The sequence below is a fragment of the Phycodurus eques genome, chromosome 14 (assembly GCF_024500275.1).
Source record: "Phycodurus eques isolate BA_2022a chromosome 14, UOR_Pequ_1.1, whole genome shotgun sequence".
NCBI lineage: Eukaryota > Metazoa > Chordata > Actinopteri > Syngnathiformes > Syngnathidae > Phycodurus > Phycodurus eques.
The window spans coordinates 16,199,297-16,218,321 of record NC_084538.1 but is presented as its reverse complement, the minus strand read 5'-3'; the positions used below and the strand labels follow the sequence as shown (position 1 = coordinate 16,218,321).

Here is a 19,025-nt window from a genome sequence, read left to right as displayed (position 1 = left end):
AATCACAGGTGCCGTGTGAAGTTGCTTTTCATGCCAAAATGCTGAGTTCCGGTCGTTACCCTTCAAAATAAAAGGCTTCAAGTTTAAAACAGGAAGTCAAGTTAAAACTTGCACTACATAAAACCATTTCCCAAATGACGATTTTAAAAATGCTATACTTAACTTTTAGCTGAAACATTAATTAATGAACATTAAGTCTATTGGGTTAGTTCCACACACATTGCCTTTTAGTTCATAGGTTTGATCGTGATACTGGTTATAAAAAAAAAACCTGAGTCAAATGTTCATTTTAGTCTATGTTGCGGGCTGCTAAGAAAATGGATATTCATAATTTGGACACCATTTATTTAAACCATACAAACTATTTTGACCCAGACCCCTAAAAGAATCGGAATTTTGAATCGTTTGGACCGGAATCGAAATAAGGAACCGGAATCGGAATCGGTCACATTCAAACGATGCCCAACCCTAGGTGCAAACCACAGCAGAACAAAACTCTAGTTCGTCTATATATATTTAACCACAAGTATCGTTACAAAGTCAAACCATGTTGTTATTTGTGGATGGGGGAGTGGCGGGAGGAGGGGGGGGGGGGGCGGTGAGTTCATACAACAACTAACCAATAGGACAAGATGAGAGAGGACAGAAAAGGGCAGGGCACGACAGGATGTGGGAAAATGAGCAAGACAGTGCTATTGATGAGTGGTGTGGTGGGATGCTTTTATACTGTCTAAACACTTGAGTTGATATGTTACGATTCGTATTATTGGCCGCCCCAGCACAAGCCTTTAAAGCCTATAGTGTGTCTTTGGAACTTATTGGCAAAACGTGCATATTAGTCAATTGGAGTACGGAGGTGCTGTGCCAGCACATCCAGGAAGGGTGGGCCTGGCCTCCTCCGCCCTCAAGTGGGGCCCAAGCCAGCGAGCGCATCCCATGGGGGAGCCAGCCACGGGGACGCCACCCACTCCCCAGAACCCAGGGCGGTCCCCCAGCCCAACCGAACCGCCCCAACCAGTACCCAAGGGAGGGGCAAGGGGACCGCCACCCAGTTTTTTGGAACGCGTTGCGGGCATCAAATTCAAAATGAGAGAATATTTGCAAAAACCAAAAACAAAAAAAAACAATAACCTTCCTCAGTTTGAACATTGACTAGCTTGTCTTTATAATGTATTTAATTGGATACAGGTTGAAAAGGATTTACAAATCATTGTACAATGGAACCTCAACAGAACTGGGTGTCGTCCGATATAGCCGATTGTCAGTTTCACTGAAGCATTTTTTTTAGGCCATATGCACCCATTCTACTGTACAGTACAAAATTATTGTTTTGTCTGTTTTTTCTTTTTTTTTTTGTGGCCTAAAACACCCAGTATATCCAACCACTGTGTTACCCTAACCAGGGTAACACAGCTTACCCTGGTTAGGGTCGCAGGGCTGCTGGAGCCTGTCCTGGCTGACTTTGGGTGAAAGGCAGACTACACCCTGAACTGGTCACCAGTCAGGGTGTCAGGGCACATACAGTATAGACACGGACAATCATTCACTCTCACATTCATACCTGCACTGAGTGGGAACTGAACCCACGCTGCCCGCACCGAAGTCAGGCGAGTGTACCACTACACCATCAGTGACCCACGCCTAGTACGGTACAAAGTTATTGTAAATTTTAAAAAAAACTTGAAAATGAAGGTTTCACATTTTATCCAAACTCATCATGCTGGTGTGCTTGGTCATGGTGACATTGTTGACAGTACAGTAACCATCATAGGCGAGTCACTTTCATGAGCCGTGAGGAATTACTGTTCTTCTCGGTTCCTAGTTCCTAGTTGACAATAAAGCTGTTACTGTACCAAAAAATAGCATGTTCCAGACCCCAGAGACTTTTGTTTTGGATTCCTTAAAGTTAACACTGCCACCACGCCGCTCTCTCTCTCTCTCTCTCTCTCTCTCTCTCTGCGCTGTGCACTACGAACAATAGACAATAGATACAATCCTCATGACATGGCCACCACGTCAATGCCCCCCACATTCAACATGGCCACCACATAGGCATAGGAGGTACATCTTTTGGAATTGGATCATATTGTATATCTGTGACCTGGAAATATGTCAGTCCCATTCTCTGCCTGCATTGCACCACAATGCCAGTAAACAACAGCGGCCAATTCTGGAACTGACAGACTTTGTCAACGGCGGTTTAGGTGACAAGTGGAACTATTTTTGGACACATTGTTCAGTCCTGATGTTGCGTTTTAGCCGATATCCGTTATATCGGGGTCCATTATATCGAGGTTCCACTTTATTTATGTTTTACACAAACGTAATTGGAATTAGTGTTTGTAATATGTTCGCAATGTGTTTTCTTTTTACAGCATATCTCTTGCTCTGTTTATGTTTATGTAGATTTTTTAATGCTCGACATACTCAGAGTTGTTATGAACTTTCTGTGTCACATTTTATTAGGTATTTACACACGAATCCTCATTAACGTTAGGGTTGGAAACGATAAACCGATGCGACTGGATAGCCGTTCTGTTACAGGTATTGTCCAATGTGATTGTGACAGCAAGCTCAGTGTGTGTGGGCATGTACGTCGATGTGTGAGTGAGACGAAACTGTGCAGGCGTCGTGCGGCGGGGCTGTGAAGAAGAAGGAGTGTGTGAGGTGCGAGTGTGTCCAGTGACAAGTGTAGTGACGGCGACCGGTGAAGAGTAACGATTAGAAGAGGATCCATTGACGGTGAATGTGCAGAGGAGCTAATAAAGCCATTCAAGCAGCAAATCGGCGCTCAGTACCCTTACGGTTGCCGCCAAAAAGCTCATCTGTGCAACGAGAGAAGGGATTTAACCCCGAGAAAGACAACCTCGGCCCTGGAGAAGGCGACTTCCCTGCGTCTCCCAACTACGGTCAGTTGACCGTAACAGGAAAGGTTAACAGTTCGTAAAGGCGAGAGATACGACTGTATACGTAGCAGACTCCGTTATCGATACAAAATGCACCAGGAATTCTTAGATACGTCAGTTATAGGGCTGTGGACTGGATATTACAAGGCTAGGAATCGGTTGCCTGAGGCTTTATGGTTTTTATTTCGTAAAACAAGCGCGAGAGGTCTCGCGCTGTGCTCCACAGGTAACATTATATTTACAACCAACCGCAGCAGTGATGGATACTAGCGAAACTACTAGCTTAACCACATTTCTCCGTAGCGTCACTGTTTCAACTTCGAACTTCAATAGCTTTTCAGTAGTTAAGCTACTTTTGTGGTCACGGCGATAGCAAAGTAGCTTTCCCCCAGAAATTGTAAACATTGAATAAAACGTCATCTTACGTACTTTACACTATCTCATGTCCGCGCTCCAAATCGTAAACACGCCTACAATATGGCAAAGGTAGGTACATCTCGGCAATTTCCTTGGACTGTAACTCAATAAACTCGCGGTCCACTTATACGTTCGAGTTGGTACTCTGCGACCCTAACAATAAACTTCTAAGAAGACACACAGCCATGAACGTTCCGAAACTAACACAACAATCGCCAGTTGAACTAAGCTAGTCTTCACGACTTAAAAGTTCAAAAAGTCAGTCAGCACTCAGCAAGCAGCAAAAAAAAAGAAAAAAAAGGAAAAAGCAGTGCATGTGTGCAGTGGCGGTCCTAGCTTGAATGGCACGCTGTGTGAGACCCCCCATGGTTCTTTAAATATTGTTTGTGCAGTTTGTGGAGAGAAAATTTTTCAAACTTAATTGTATTGTTGTGGTCTATTTGAATAATTAATTTTATATTTAAATAGAAGAGTATATACTTTTTATTTTTTACGGTGCCATAAAGCAACAATGCTCAGGGTTAAGTGGTCTTTTACTGTACATGTTTGAAAACTGTCAGACAAATTTCATTTGATAGAATTGGCTTAAGTCTAAGTCAAGGATGAGCACATGTGCAAATGTTAACTATCACATTTTTTTCTGAATCAAATCGAGAATCGTATCGCTCCCATTCTGAATCGTATCAAATCGTTCAGCGTGTAAAGGTATCGTGTTTTAATCGAATCGCGACCTGTGTTTCTAAATATGTATCGAATCGGCCTCGTGCAAGAGATTCCCAACCCTAATAATAATACAGTAAAATACAATGGCAGTGTTCCTTGTATGTCATCAAACAGAGGTTTCATTAGTTATTTTTACTCCGTGTTCATTACGCTTACTGATTGGACTGTCGGAAACAGATGACAGCTGCTCGTTATCAGGCTAAAGTCCCGATGTTTCCTTTGCAGTGCTGAGATGTCAAGCACCACGTTTCTCTACTGAAGAAGGTGAGACAATCGATTTATTGAAAAGTGTAAATGCTCAAATCTGGGAACCTGAGTCCCAGCGTACGATAGCTGATTGCAAAACGCTCTACGTGAGTTTTGCGCAAGGCAACAGAAGCACTTACAGCAGCACAAAGAGAAAATAATACCATTATTTTAAAGCAGCCCCGTGGGACAGCATGCGGACGGAATTTCCAAACTATGATGAATCCCGCGGCACGGTGGCCTACTGGTTAGAGCGTCTGCCTCACAGTTCTGAGGTCCGGGGTTCAATCGTGTGGCGTTTGCATGTTTTCCCCGTGCCTGCGTGGGTTTTCTCCGGGCACTCCGGTTTCCTCCCACATCCCAAAAACATGCATGGTAGGTTAATTGACAACTCTAAATTGCCCGTAGGTGAGAATGTGAGTGTGAATGGTTGTTTGTTTACATGTGCCCTGCGATTGGCTGGCAACCAGTTCAGGGTGTACCCCGCCTCCTGCCCGATGACAGCTGGAATAGGCCCCAGCACGCCCGCGACCCTTGTGAGGAGAGGCGGCTCAGAAAATGGATGGATGGATGATGAATCCCACATGAGCTTTTATTTTGGACCCATGAAATTGTTCAAATTGTCCCCCATCATTCCTACGGTTTTTCATCCACCCAGCTGTTATTTCTGTCAGTAACACACTATTTAAAGCAGGGGAAAGCTGAAGTGAAACAAACAAATGTAACTTGGACCACATCGTCCATAGCTCATTTTTGTCAAACGTCTTTTCCATGAATGAGGGAAATATTCAGTGTCCCTGTTCTATGAAGAAAAGTAGAAATGGTAAAGAAAATATCTACTGCACATAGACGGCTTAAATACACACCTGGTAACTCTTTGCACGTTGGTTGAGTTGACTTTTCAAATCTTTTCATTTCATACTCCAAATACAAGAAACAATAATAATCACAGAGTACAAAAGAAGGAGTAAATGAGGTAGCTGAGAAGAAAACTCATGTTTTCAACCTGACCATGTCCGTGCACTTTGCAGAGTCTGCTGTTTCTCTAATCTCACCATTTAGCAAAGTCAAGAACCTTGACATGCACTCCGTTTGCACAAACTGCATCTAAGCTGACTGCTAGTCATGTGCAGCACTTAAACCTCCACCCCACCTAATGCTGTCATTTAGGAACTGCACCATCAGCATCTCTCACAGTCTGATTTTTTTTTTGCCTTGTCCAAGGAGGTGAGAGCAGAGCTAGGTGACTGCTTCTATTTAAAAAGTGAAAAAAAGGTGTACTCTTTTTCACATTTGCAGAAATTATGTGTCTGTCTACCCGTTTTCTTATATGTTCCGAGCCAAGATGTATCATGTATGATATGTGCTCAATATGTGTTGAGTTGACATTAATATATATATATATATATATATATATATATAGAGAGAGAGAGAGAGAGAGAGAGAGAGAGAGAGAGAGAGAGAGAGAGAGAGAGCGATAGGACAAGTGCAAGTGAAAGTATGTGGTCTTTAACTAAATGCTAAAGTGTAAATATGAGTCTTAAAATGTAAACATTTCTACTGAGGTAGCAGCTCTAATATCCACAGCTACGGCATTCCAGAGTACTAGAGCCCGAATAGAAAATACACGAGAGCCTGCAGACTTCTTGCTGGCACTCAGGTTCACCAAAATCTGATGTCAAATGTTATTGGGAGGGAACATATGGTGACATTAAGTCAGCGAGACAGTAGTGTGATAGCCATATAATATTTTATTGAGAAGTAAGAGAACCTTAAACTCGTACCTCAAGTAGACCGGGAGCCAATGCAAGTTGGCCAGTGTCGGAGTAATATGGTCGAACTTTCTCGTCCTCGTCAAGTCTTGCTGCAGCATTTTCTACTAACTGCATGCTTTTATACTAGACGTGGGAAGTCCAGAAAGCAGCACATCACTGTAGTCAAGGTGACATGTAACAAATCCATGGACTATGATTTTGGCATCCTGGATAGGTTGGGTATTATCTTGATAGTGATATTGCGAAGATGAAATAAAACGCAGTTTTGGTATTATTCTTGATGTGCATTTGAAAGGAGAGATTTAAGTGAAATATAACACTGAGATTTTTTTGCAAAGACACTTTGGGTAGTGGTGCTTTTGTTCAAAATTCAGAGTCATGTCCTGGAACAAGTGCCTGTGTTTAGCAGGGCCAATAAACAAAAGCTAAATTTTGTCAGAGTTAAGAAGCAAAAAATAACGACATCCATTGTTTAATCTCAACAAGACACACATCAACATTACCGCAGTCGCGTGGGTTTGTTAGTTTTAATGGCATGTGTAGCTGTGCACAGTGAAAGCTAATCTTATATTTGAGTATGATATCACCAAGCAGCAGCATATACATATTGAACGAAAGAGGGCCTAGCACCGATTCCTGCGGGACTCAGCAAGTGACATTACCATGAAATATGGTATATATATATATATATATATATATATATATATATATATATATATGCATCTATATATATATATATATATATATATATATATATATATATATATGTTATATATATTAGGGATGCAAAGATGCAAAGATGTAACGATATCTGTATCTCACAGTTTGATTTCATTATGGTCTTAATCTCACCGTATGATAATTATTGCAATATCATGGGAAAGCTCACGTTATTGCAGGACGGCGCCATAAAAACATTGGAAATAGAAATCGCCTTTACTATAATTACAGTATTAAAACTAGTTGTTACTATTAACTCTTAAAATGGAAAAGCTAATATGTATGTAAATGTAAAGCAATACCCAGTTAATATTCCTACAAATGATATTACCATACCAAATAAGATATAGTAGTTTCAGTGGTACAGCATCAGTCATTTAGCACAGTGTACTGTACAGTTGATAACTTGCTTCTGAGTGTTTAGGTAATCAGTAAATACATGTTTTTATTATTCTTATTTCTGTAGGCTTTCTGGCTTGGAGGTGTCTTACAGGCAACTGTAACTTTGTAGAGCTTAAACCAACTCAGTGGTTATCTACATTGGCCTCATCGACACTTTTATTTTTTGTTGTGTTTGCATCTGGTTAGCTAACGTTTCCCTGCTTTAAATAGTCAATCGAAACGTTATTCACTTTTCACGCCTTGAAATATCAGATTTGTAACCCTCTTTTTCATTGTGTTATTTCAGTGAAATAACACAATGTCAAATCATTTCACATTGTCTAAAATCATGTTAATTGTGTCGAACTTTACATCAGTGTTAAAGTATTATTTTTAATACACCATAAAGAATCATTTTTAATACTCCATTAGCATTTCACATGCCATAGTAAATTTCAAATTACTGCTTCTTTGCATCTGCTAATCAATATATCACCGTAATGAAAACAAAGTTGTACAATATGTAATCTAATATGCATATCAGAGAAACATTATACAGTAGACATGTACAGCATCTGTTTATTTCCGTTTTTAAAAATCTTTAAACATTTACTATTTTAGATTTGTCTTTATATTTTAAATTGGGTGACATATTATCTTCTAAATTAAAGACAATAGTATAAACAACGCTATTTGCCGATGGAGGGCAGCGCCATATAAAATCTCGCCTTGGGAACCACTTGGCTGCGGCCTGCTGCACTTCGGTTTCTTCTTGCTTGAAGTTTTAGAAGTCCCCGTCCATGTGCATCCTGTGGAGGCCGATCCAAAGACACTGAGACGTTCTCGACCTGCACATTCTGCCTTGCGTGGAGTTGTGCTGCGTTTTTGACGAATACACTCGCGCACTTTCCACTCCAATACTTTGAAGTTGTTGAAGTCAGTCGTTGACTTTTGCCATATTTATTCCTCGTTCAAAAAAGCGGAACCCTGGGCCAGATTGTGAATATTACCTGTCTTGCCATACTATTTTGTTGCGTTTAAATATTTATTCTGTCTTTATTGACCTCATTGAAAGGTTTGAACTCTTACAGATAAACATTTGGTGTCTTCTTTTCATCATGTTAGTGTCTCTGCATGCACCCTTCCTGCAATTGCATCTTTTAGCTCAATGTGGCCCCCTGTAGGCACCTACTCACAGAAACATCACAGAAGCAAAATGTCAGTTTTCATTTGACGTCATCTTACTGACGCACTTCCACCTTTTTTTTTTTTTTAACAAATAATATTATTTTCAAGTGACACGATAGAGGATTGCTTCTTAAACTGTTTAGCAATATTCTTACAACAGATATAAATCTTCCCTCCTTGTTGCCCCAAGACAATTACGACAATTACATTTTATTTTATACGTTATTTACTTCCACTATATATTTTTCTTTTTATTATTATTATTATTAAGAATCATTAGCCCCTGTTGCTGTGGACATTTGACTCGAATTCCTTTCTGTTCTGTTTGGATGGATTGTGGCTGAGTGAAGACTTCCCATGGAGGACCAAACTTGAACGCCATTGTTCACTTTCACTCGAGTGAAATAAGGGGCACCATTTTTTCGTCCCCTTATCCTATTGCGCCACACTGTGGAAGTATGCAAGTCTGCCATCTCCTCTCGTTGTCGTTCTCGAAGTGATTTCAACTGTGCTGTTTCTTGCAGACTAATATTTGCACTCAATAATGAAATGTAATATTTCCGGTATTTGTATATATTTTATTTTATTTATAAATGTTATGAAAATTTATTTTATATCAATAAATGTGGTTTTATTGAAATAATTGGTTAGCTTTAGCTCGAATTGCATGATGATACAGCGGTAATGCAACTAAAGATCTCTGCTGCCATCTTGTGGCAATAGTGCGCAACAACTCCTGTCCCGTTATGTGGCCCCTCCGCCTTCCGCCCATCACTCCCTCTCTTTTTTAATATCAGCACTGTGGAGAATCTAATCTGGATCTCCTTTAAGGCAATAAAACCCAGATATCTTCCTTTAAATGAAAAAGCGCCGCTTTATACAGCTTTGAAATCCTCGTTTATTTGGCGATGTGCGTGACAGGGGGAAAAGATTCATGTCGGAGTTCAAATGGGCAGGATGACGAAGATCCACCGTGTTCTAAGTGCGTATTTCCCCAAGTATTGGATTCCCACGTTATATGTACAATAGCGTTATCCACGCAGTTTGAACTGAGCATACAAAGATGCTCGTGGGAAAATCTCTTTAAGCAACTTCCAATAAATCTAACCCTGACCGTTGCTATTTATTGTGCGTTAATAGCGATCTGAAAAGATATTAAAACATTATAACCAACTCGGGTAGGAATTATAAGTGTCTCCGCGGATTCCAATTTAGGCAGCAGGGGGGTGGAAATGAAATCAACAAAGACATATATTAAGGTGTTAAGATTGACCTTCAAGCACTCATTCGGAGATGTGTTCATGTTGTTTTAAATAAAACATCTTTCTTATTCATTATGAAATACAAATTTTCAGCCGTCCTTTTTCACATTCGTTAAATAAATATAAAAAAATATGTTCCCTCTCATCTTTAGGGTTACTATCAGCATGGCATGTACACTTATGTTGGCAACACGTGCGCAGACTCATATTTGGTCGATGCACATTAACACATTGAATTTAACGTGATGAGGACAAGCGGTATAGAAAATGAATGAATAAATTCATGCTTTTTCTTTTTTTCTTTTTTTTTCTTTTGCAGAAAATAATAGCCGCAGCGAAGAGGGAAGGCAAACAAGGAAGAATTGTGTCCGGTTTTGAAACTAGTTTTTGCGCTGTGTTACACGCTTTTGAGAAGAGACAATAATCAGCCTTTCACTTTTGGAAAACAGGAGGATGGATGCAGAGCAGAAATGAGAGGGCTCTTGTTGGCTTAGCTCTATCAAGAAAGAAGGACTCCCTGTTATCTATGAATAGAGCTTCTTCTTTTTGAGGACCAGAATAGATATAGCACGAATTTTTAATTCGTTTTTCTTGGAGAGACAACAATGGTTTATTTGAACGCTTGACACAATTTGGGTTTTGTGAAGATCTTTTTTTTTTTTTTTTTTTTTTTTCCACAGCCCTCCTTGTGCGAGCACAGCTGCCCATATGGGATGCGACGTGTGTAGTAAAAGATCACAATGACACCGAGTGACAGGCGGCACAAAAAACCCAAAGATACATCTCCCTGACGCTGAACAACACCGACAAACTCTGACACGCTTGCTTTTTTTTTTCTTTTTTTTTTTTGCTTAACCCCCCCACTGTCTGCATCCCTGCGCCGCTGCTTGGTAACATGCACGCTTCCAAAATAGAGCAGAACCGAGCCTGGCCTTTTGTCCGCGGGCTTGGTCTTGTACTGTATTGTGCAATAATGGAGTCCTTCAAAATGGAAATAGGACTTGCCTCTGTTTTGATCAAGTCATTCGATTATAAATAATATTAAATAACCCTCTGCGACACGTGACTGAATGCATGGCCAGTGAAGTATATAAAACCACGACGTCGATTGTTCAACCTTCTAAGTGTAGCCGGCGTTGCGTGAGCACATGCTCCAAAAGCAGCAGCCCCCTCGAGACACCGTTTTGTAAATAATTAGCAAATCTGTCCAATTTAGCTGTTTGTTCAGTGATGATATGGGCGGCTCGAACATCTGTTGGGATATTTTGTGTGGGTGTGTGTCCTGGGCCAAACAAAACGCAGTGACTTTTGGTTATCATATTTACTCATGATATTGACCGCAGTCAGATAATCCACCGTGCACTCCGCTGGGAATCATTTGCGCGCACTTTAAATGAGTAACAGTGCAAATTGCGCCTGGCAGGGAATATATTTGTTAAGGTTGAAGACGTTGATATTTAAATGTCAGGCATAGCGCGAGGCTTCTGATGACAGCAGCGGGGTGATTGATTATTTTCCTCCTCTTGTCTGCAAGTTAGGCGTCTAACAAGATAACACCAGGTTTATTACATTCAACTACTTTAGCTGCGGCGCGCGCAAGGCCGGGGGGGACCGGTTGCAGATGCTGACAAAAAAAAGGAGAGCTTTTGACATTAAAAGCTTCTTGTGTTGAGAAGCCCTCTTCTATTAAGTGAGTGGATTTTGGTCCCATTTCACAAGTGACTTCAGGCTTTATTAGTGAGGGCGTTTGGATTTACAAAACAAAATTGTCTTTGGATTCAATTTGCCTCAACAGAAAAGACTGAAGGGCTCAAGCGCTATTGAATGTTTGTCTGCCCGTGTAAGGGTCATTTTTTTCTTCTTCTAATTATTGGTATGGTTTTCAAATTTTATAGGCGCACGTGGAAGCAGCGTGTATTTTAAAATAATATGCAAATGAAAGTAACCACCTTTGGCGTGATGCTATCATCTTTAAGTATGGAGTCTGATATTTACGCACAACGTAACATTTACATTAAATAAGAAAGAAAATGATAAGGAACTGTGAAAAGTTGCCAGTTTTTATTCATGGCCATAAATATTTTTTTTTCGGTCCATAAAAGAAGCAAGAAATTAACATTTCTATAATTATAAAGTGGTTCGTACGTGCTTATAATAACACGAGGGCAAGAGGGGGAAAGAAAATATATCTACAACCAACACACAACATACTTTTTACAAAAAGCAAAATGTCACAAGAAGAGCATTGACATTGTCGATAAACTGTATAAGGGCCGGGAGGTGGGGGGGGGCTTGGGAGGCAGTTCTCTTAACGAAAACATGTAAACGCGGTGCACACATGAGCCCCGAATAAAAATGGTACTATATGTACTGTGTATACTGGTGGTGCGGGGGGGGGGGGGGGGGCGGCGTGGGGGGGGTTTCCCCTCTCGTTGCGTGTGGAGTGAAACTGCCTAGGCGCGCCTTCCCCAAGACGAGTGAGTCTCTCCGGCGTCCCTTACCAAGTCCACTGTTGCGTTTGCACCAAGTGGTGCGCCGCGGGGAAGTGCGGCGTGGCCGCGGCGCCGTACTGCGCGTTGTACTGCATGTGCTGCAGCGACTGCGCGCCGTACGCCGCGAAGGGGATCCCGGCCTGAAAAGTGGCCGCCAAGTCCTGAGCTTTAAGGGTGTGACAAGGCTTCCCGTCCCTCACTAAGACGGGCACGGCCACTCGCCTGGGAGACGGGAGGTGGCACACTTCCATACCTTTCTCAGCCCGGGCTCGCTTCATCTTGTACCGGTGGTTCTGGAACCAGATCTTCACTTGGGTCGGGGTGAGGCGGATCAGGCTGGCCAGGTGCTCCCTCTCCGGGGCCGACAGGTACCGCTGCTGTCGGAAGCGGACGCTCCAGCTCGTACGTCTGCGCCTTGGAGAACAGCACCCGCCGCTTGCGCTTCTTGCCGGAGTCGCTGCCCCCGCTGCTGGACGTCTCCTTGTCGTTGTCCGGCGACTCGTCGTCCGCGGACGGCTCCGGGGATTTGGCCGAGTCCTGGGAGCCGGCGGAGAGGCCGTGCACTGCGGCGGCGGCGGCGGCGGCGAGAAACGGGAGGAACACTGTCAAAATGTTATGCCCAGCTCCAAAAAAAAAAAAAAAAAAAAAAAAAAAAAGAGACACTTCACACTTGCATGCGTCATCGAGGGTGGGGGGTGGGGTGGGGTGGCAAATGGACATTTCAACGTGCGGCGGCAGCGCCCGAAATAACCGGGGCGGTCAGTGAAGCGTTCAAATGTGCATTGTGTGCCTGGAAGTCTCCCAGCACACAAATGGAAAGAAATCCAATTCAAAACGAGCGTTCGAAAGCAGAGCATTTGTTGAGCACAAATAAAAACGCGCGTGCCACCAATAATGTTTGGACAGATCGATACAAACATTATACAATCAAGAAAGATTATGAGCCTCTACTTACATGAATACTGAATACTGTCCGTGGTGGCGAGCCATCGCGTGTACGGATTGTCACTAGTGTCATAAAATGGGTTCTTTAAAGGCAGGTTCTGCACGTTTTCCAGGGGACTTTTCACCAAAACGCCAGTGCTTTTCGTCGTGGACGTGCTCTCCGAGCCCTCCGTGTCCTCCTCCGCCCCGGTGATAGATCCCTCTTCGTCATTGGTGTCCGGAAGGTCCAAAATGTCCTTAACAGAGAAGCCCGTCTTTGTGTTGGTCAACGACATATTCTGGTGAGGGGCGACAGAAAAAGTTGCAGCACCAGCACCTTTCTGTCGGGCAATGGGAGACACACGCACACACACGCACACACGCACGCAAGGAGAAAAAGAGAAGCTGAGCCGATATTCGAAGGGGGAAAAGTGCAGTCTATGGAGAGCGGCCGCTGTGGGCGAGCATCGCCGGCAGAAGTAGCTCTGGGTCGGTCCAGCGAGGGATGCCGAAGTGGCTCAAGTGCTACGCGCGGATCATGGATACAGTGCCGGCGCTGGGTGCAGGAGGCAAATAAGCCATTACCTTGTCCGATGAGTCCATATAAGGTTGGTCTGCACACATGAACCTGCGGTGTAAAAGCATTAAAACACGCGAAAGGTTGGCCACGTGTGGGCGGGTCTTAGGAGTCAAGTGGATGAAGACAGTGTTTGCAGATGTGAAATTGTGGGTTTTGGGGAGATCCGAGCATCTACCATTGGTGCTTCAGCGCATGATGAGTGGTATAACGTGTCAATTAATTACAAAGACTGGGAGGGCCTTACGCCCCCCCCCCCACCCTCCCTATTTACATACAAAGAAACTCCAAGTAGCTTATACTCACTGTACTTTTTAAATAAAGCACATTGGAACGACTTCCTTACAAAATACTATTTATATAAAACGGAGGTTTCGTTTTTTACATTTTTTTTTTTTTTTTTTTTTTTTTTTTTTACATTGCGCCGCCTTTATTTCCGTTTCTGTAACACAGTTTGGTTTTGCCCAAATGTTCAGGGACAATTTAGATAAACCTCCGAGTCAATATTTTGGCCAAGCCTTAAAGACGAGAGGCTGAAGCAGGGCTTTGTTTGCTCCGTTTCAAACAATACACCGATCCAAATACATGATATGATAAGCTAATAATAATAATAATAAATTCAATATGAACTTGTCTACGCAATAAAAAAAATTACTCATTATAATTTACTCCTATTCTTCTTTTTCTTTTTATTTTTTCCATCCGGTGCCACTCTCATCTTGGCACCGCATCCCAATATTTGTTTTGTGTGTCTAAAGCCTCTTTTAAAGCGCTCCAACGTGCTTTTTTTTTTTTTTTTTTTTTTTTACTTCAGTAGAAAGCCCACTGTCATTGTCGCTGACTTTTATTTTCCTCCCCTTCGACGCTTCGTCTGCCTGCCGCTTTCCTCCCTCTGCCCGCTATCCAGTATGTGATGTGGGTGACAATGTTTCAGGTTTTGAGCAAGTCCCCGGCCGCATCCTGGGTGGTCGGACCCGGGCAAACACAAATACAAACCGATTGCTAAGCTGCAGACAATGGGGGAAATGTAGACAAATGTCCGGCTCCTGTTGGAAGCTTTTGTGCCGCTGCAGTTTTTGCATTTATTTCAGGCCCCAAATAATAGATGATTGACGCCCCGCGCACAATGCTTTCTAACTGTTTGGAATAAATCTGAGGTTGTTCCTAGTTGTCATGGCATTCATGCTTTCAATGGACTATCTCTTCATTCAATCCCTGGATCCTTCCACAGTATTAAGGAAAGTCCTCCACACAATAAAAAACTTGTGAAAACTTGGCAGAAACTTGTGTACATATTTTACAATTTTTATTATTATTATAACTATTGTTATTATTATTATTGTTATTATTATTAACGTTTTTAATCATTGTTATCATGATGTTCAATAATAACAAATAATAATAATAATATCACATTTCAAGGGGCTTCCTGTTTCATTATTATTACAGTGCAACATAGAGCAATATTATTTTTAAATATATAATTCATTGCGTGTCTGATTTTTCCTTTAAAAAAAAAATACATTTTAGCCCGCATCCTGGTTTATACCTGACACGTAGGCCTTATATTCCAGAAATATGTGGTCAAATTAATCTGACGGCTCATCCCACAAAGGCTCCATTGAGTTGAGCGTGTTATATGGACAAACTGGAGCCGGGTCTGAGGCCCCTACAAGGGACAGAGCGAGAGAGTGTTCACTGACCTGATCCACTAAGAAATGCTGCACCCGGCTAAAGCCGCCATGTGACAAGGGACACCGGGTGCTCGCAGCAGAGCCCAGAGACATTTTGGCAGCACCGAGCAGCTGCAGCCTCATCGGGGAACCTCGCTGGGTCCTTGCAGGACGTCACCTGACTGTCACTTATTTTACCCACCCAAAAAGTGTGCTGAGCCAGATCAGACCTTGTTTCGACAATGCAGGCTTATCGGCCTATATGTCACGAAGCTTTGCTATTGTTTGTGTGGCACCGTGATAAGCGGGTGTAGTTGCACGTAGGAGCATTTTTTTTTTTTTTTTTGGGTGCCGGTGCTGGTGGGGGGGGGGGGGGGGTAGTGCATGTTTGATCAGTCTCGTGAGGGTTTTGCAGGATGAGGTAAAAGTGCACATGCAGGCTAAGTGGACTTATCCACTTGGAGAGACTATCTGGCTGTGTTTACCTGTTTACTTAGTCCAAACACTCTTACTTTTTACCCAATGACTCACTTAACTTCCCTTTGCTTATTCTTATTCTTATTCTTAAAGCATGTATTTCACCTAATGAATAAAGTCAACGGGTTTCATCTGCATATATTAATAGTTCAAAAAAGATATTAAATTATTTCAAACGTTATTGCCTGTTCTGGTAGATTAAACGAATATTGTTGTAATGGAAGTGTCATGAAATGAATTGTTTTTGCGTGTGTGTGAAACAGGGAGATAAAGAAGGGCCTTGCATGCAGGCTGCAGATGCACCGGGCATTTAGCGGACAAAACAGGGGCGCAGAGCTGCTGCTTTCCATCCGCTTCTTACGCGTGCACTTTCACACAACACACGAGAAAATAAATGCAATCATAAAAAATAATTAAAAAAAAAAATACAAGCAGTAATGTTTTTTGTTTTTCTTAAAGGATTTTGTATTTAGCTCGAATGACGCCACCTTGTATGTGACCATTAATTAGCGAATAGACGCACATTTGGGATCATTTGTTCATCTTCACGTTCACAATTTCATCAAAAGTGACTAAAAGAACCAAGCCTTCTTTTTTTTTTTTTTTTTTTTTGCAAGATTTCCCAAATATCTCGGGCGACTAATTCTCATACCGTCCTAAGAATTCATGCCGACGATTGTTCCCTTATAAGAGAAGAAAGAGCTTTTAATACTCGTGATTAAATACATCCTTGGATTGAATGCACAAAGAAGAATGCCGCGGGAGGATCCATAATAATGTTGATCGTTCCCCCTTCCTCTTAATCGCCGAATTTCAGCGTGTTTGGCCGCCTCGGGAGGAGAGTTAGGCTTTGATAAAGGTGACCACTCCCGCCTCGGGGCACCCGTGATAAATGTGACAAACCCGATTTCCCTCCTCTATGATTAAAGACTACATCTAATATTCAGGTAAAGCCGCTGCGCTTTATTTAAAGGGTGGCTAAGCCGTGGCCTGTGGACATGCAGCTCGAGGGGAGATTTATTCCCCCCCCCCCCCCCTCCTCACAGAATCCACCACTTCCAGGCAAAAGGGAAAGTCTTTATTCGTCTCTATTGGTGTGATAATTAAACATGTCACGGTGAGATTAGAGCGGCGCGGCCGTGCCCCCAGAGGATGACTTCAGTTGTTAACGCACCAGTTTATTTGTAACGGTGGATTTCATGCCACGCACTGTCATTCTTTGCCATTGACGCGCGTGTGCGCGTGTGTGCAGGACGAATCGCTGGAAAGGCTTGCTGTTTTGGTTTTGGTTTTGTTTTGTTTTATGGCAATTGTAGAAAGCGAGCATGGATGGTTTGGATCTACGGGGCTTTTGTTTTCCCGAAATCAACAAATGTTCTTTAAAATTCAATCTAAGTGCTCAGTGTACATAAAGAAACCAATCCAATCTGTCGCGCTCATGTAGCCAACGTGTCCTCCCTCCTGTTTGGCGAGCGTCGCAATAACGAGAACATCTGTTGACATCTGTAGAGCTCTAGCGGTCCCTGCCGGCACTTTTGAGAAACGACAGGGGGTACTCAAAGTGGGCACCCCAAATCGGACAATTTGAGATCACTTATAATTCTCATTCACAATTGTAACACATATGGATATATTAAGATAAACTATCGCTGCCCGGAAATATGCTCGCAAATCCCCGTATTTGATCATTCCCGCGACTATATTGAATGAACAAAGGGGCCATTTTAATGACTGTATCGGCGGAACCAGTTCGTGTAGGATGCAGGTGAGTTTCATGCATTTGGAAATAGGAATGTTTTTGAGATAGTGCAGCTCCGGTGCGCTATCCACACCCACGTGGGTGCGCAAGCAGGCCCGCGGTTGAGCAGACCAGCGACAGAAAGCTCGGAGCTTACCTCGTACGCCGGAGGGAGGCTGCTCGTGGACGTCGTGGCCGCGCAAAGACAGCGTGCAGGGTTCATGAAAAATCTCCAAATGAGGGCGAGGAGTGCGTGCACAGATAAGCCTGATGTGGTTTATATACCCTGAAAGCAAGCGCTTCTCTTCTCGTCTAGTCCGAGAGCGTTTGCATAGCTGGCCAAGAGCCTCTGCTCCCGCTAACTCCTTGGCATTGCACAATGTTTGTTTTCCCTTCAATGACGTGCGACAAAATATTGGCCATATGCTCATCGGGCCATAAACCGGACTGAAGTGCAAACACAGCAGCGCGTGGCTCGACCCTGCGTGCACATTTGTTTTGTTCTCCCGTTTTTTCTCCCCCTCTTTTCTTCTTCTTCTTCTTCTTCTTCTGCCATCTGCAACCAACGTCGGTGAAAAATGTTACGGTTAAGGAGATAAGGGTTGATCTTCACATTACTCCCCACGTCGGGCTCTCTAATAAATGGCTCGGTAACCAAGAAGCAAGACTGAAGAGGAGAGCAGATGTGGCATGTTATTTACGTTGACATGAGATACCCTGATACAATGATTGATGACACAGCGATTCACAATCTCCATTGTGGACGACCCGGTCTTTGAACACGCAGGCAGGCGGACCTACTCTATATGACTCTTTCTTCCAGTACAGCAAAAGAGCCCCAAATATCATCATCGTCATCATCATCATCATCATCATCATCAAAGACAACCAACAACAACTACTACTACTACCACCAGCCTACTGCTACTACCGTTATAAATCATAACAATAATAATGATAATACTAACATAACCAAACTTTGAACAATAACAACATTGGAAAATCTTAGGGATTATATAGCACAGTTCTGGAGAAGTTTCATAATGGTGAGTATGCAAATAATCAACGTTGTTGACGCTACACCTTTGATGATGATGATGGTGAGGATGAAAACTGAACAGAAATGCAGGGGGCACTGACGGGCCTGTTCAAAATTAAGCGCCGCAGTGGTGGGGCATTATGATTTCCTAGGATTGTTGTTCAAGTGGTCATTTTGAAAATGCAAGCACATGCAGAGATTTACAGAAGTAAAGTGCGGCATGTTGATACACTCCAACACCTTTCATGTTGGTTTAACTTGAAAAATTAATGTAAAGTTCGTCAAATTGAGGATTATTTTGGTTTGAAGTCAGAATTGAACGCTCCTAAAGTTGATTTTGCGACAACGGTTTAGTTATGTCAACATTAAACGTTACATTTTGGACGTTTAATTTTTAATCCCTTGTTATTTTAACATTATACGGTTAGTTCAAAAATATATGGTACGTACATTAAAAGAAAACTATGATTACTAATTGAAAAACATC

At 42.5% G+C, this 19,025-nt stretch overlaps 1 protein-coding gene across 1 annotated transcript; it reads right to left on the bottom strand.

Annotated features, from left to right (window-relative positions):
* Window positions 1-12,115: 12,115 nt before the first annotated feature.
* On the bottom strand, window positions 12,116-15,370 carry nkx2.2a (NK2 homeobox 2a). Its single transcript, XM_061696791.1, is given in 5 exon segments — window positions 12,116-12,499; window positions 12,501-12,712; window positions 13,066-13,375; window positions 14,608-14,618; window positions 15,311-15,370. Coding segments are annotated over 3 exon segments (861 nt in total). The 5' UTR covers window positions 13,331-13,375; window positions 14,608-14,618; window positions 15,311-15,370.
* Window positions 15,371-19,025: the final 3,655 nt, after the last annotated feature.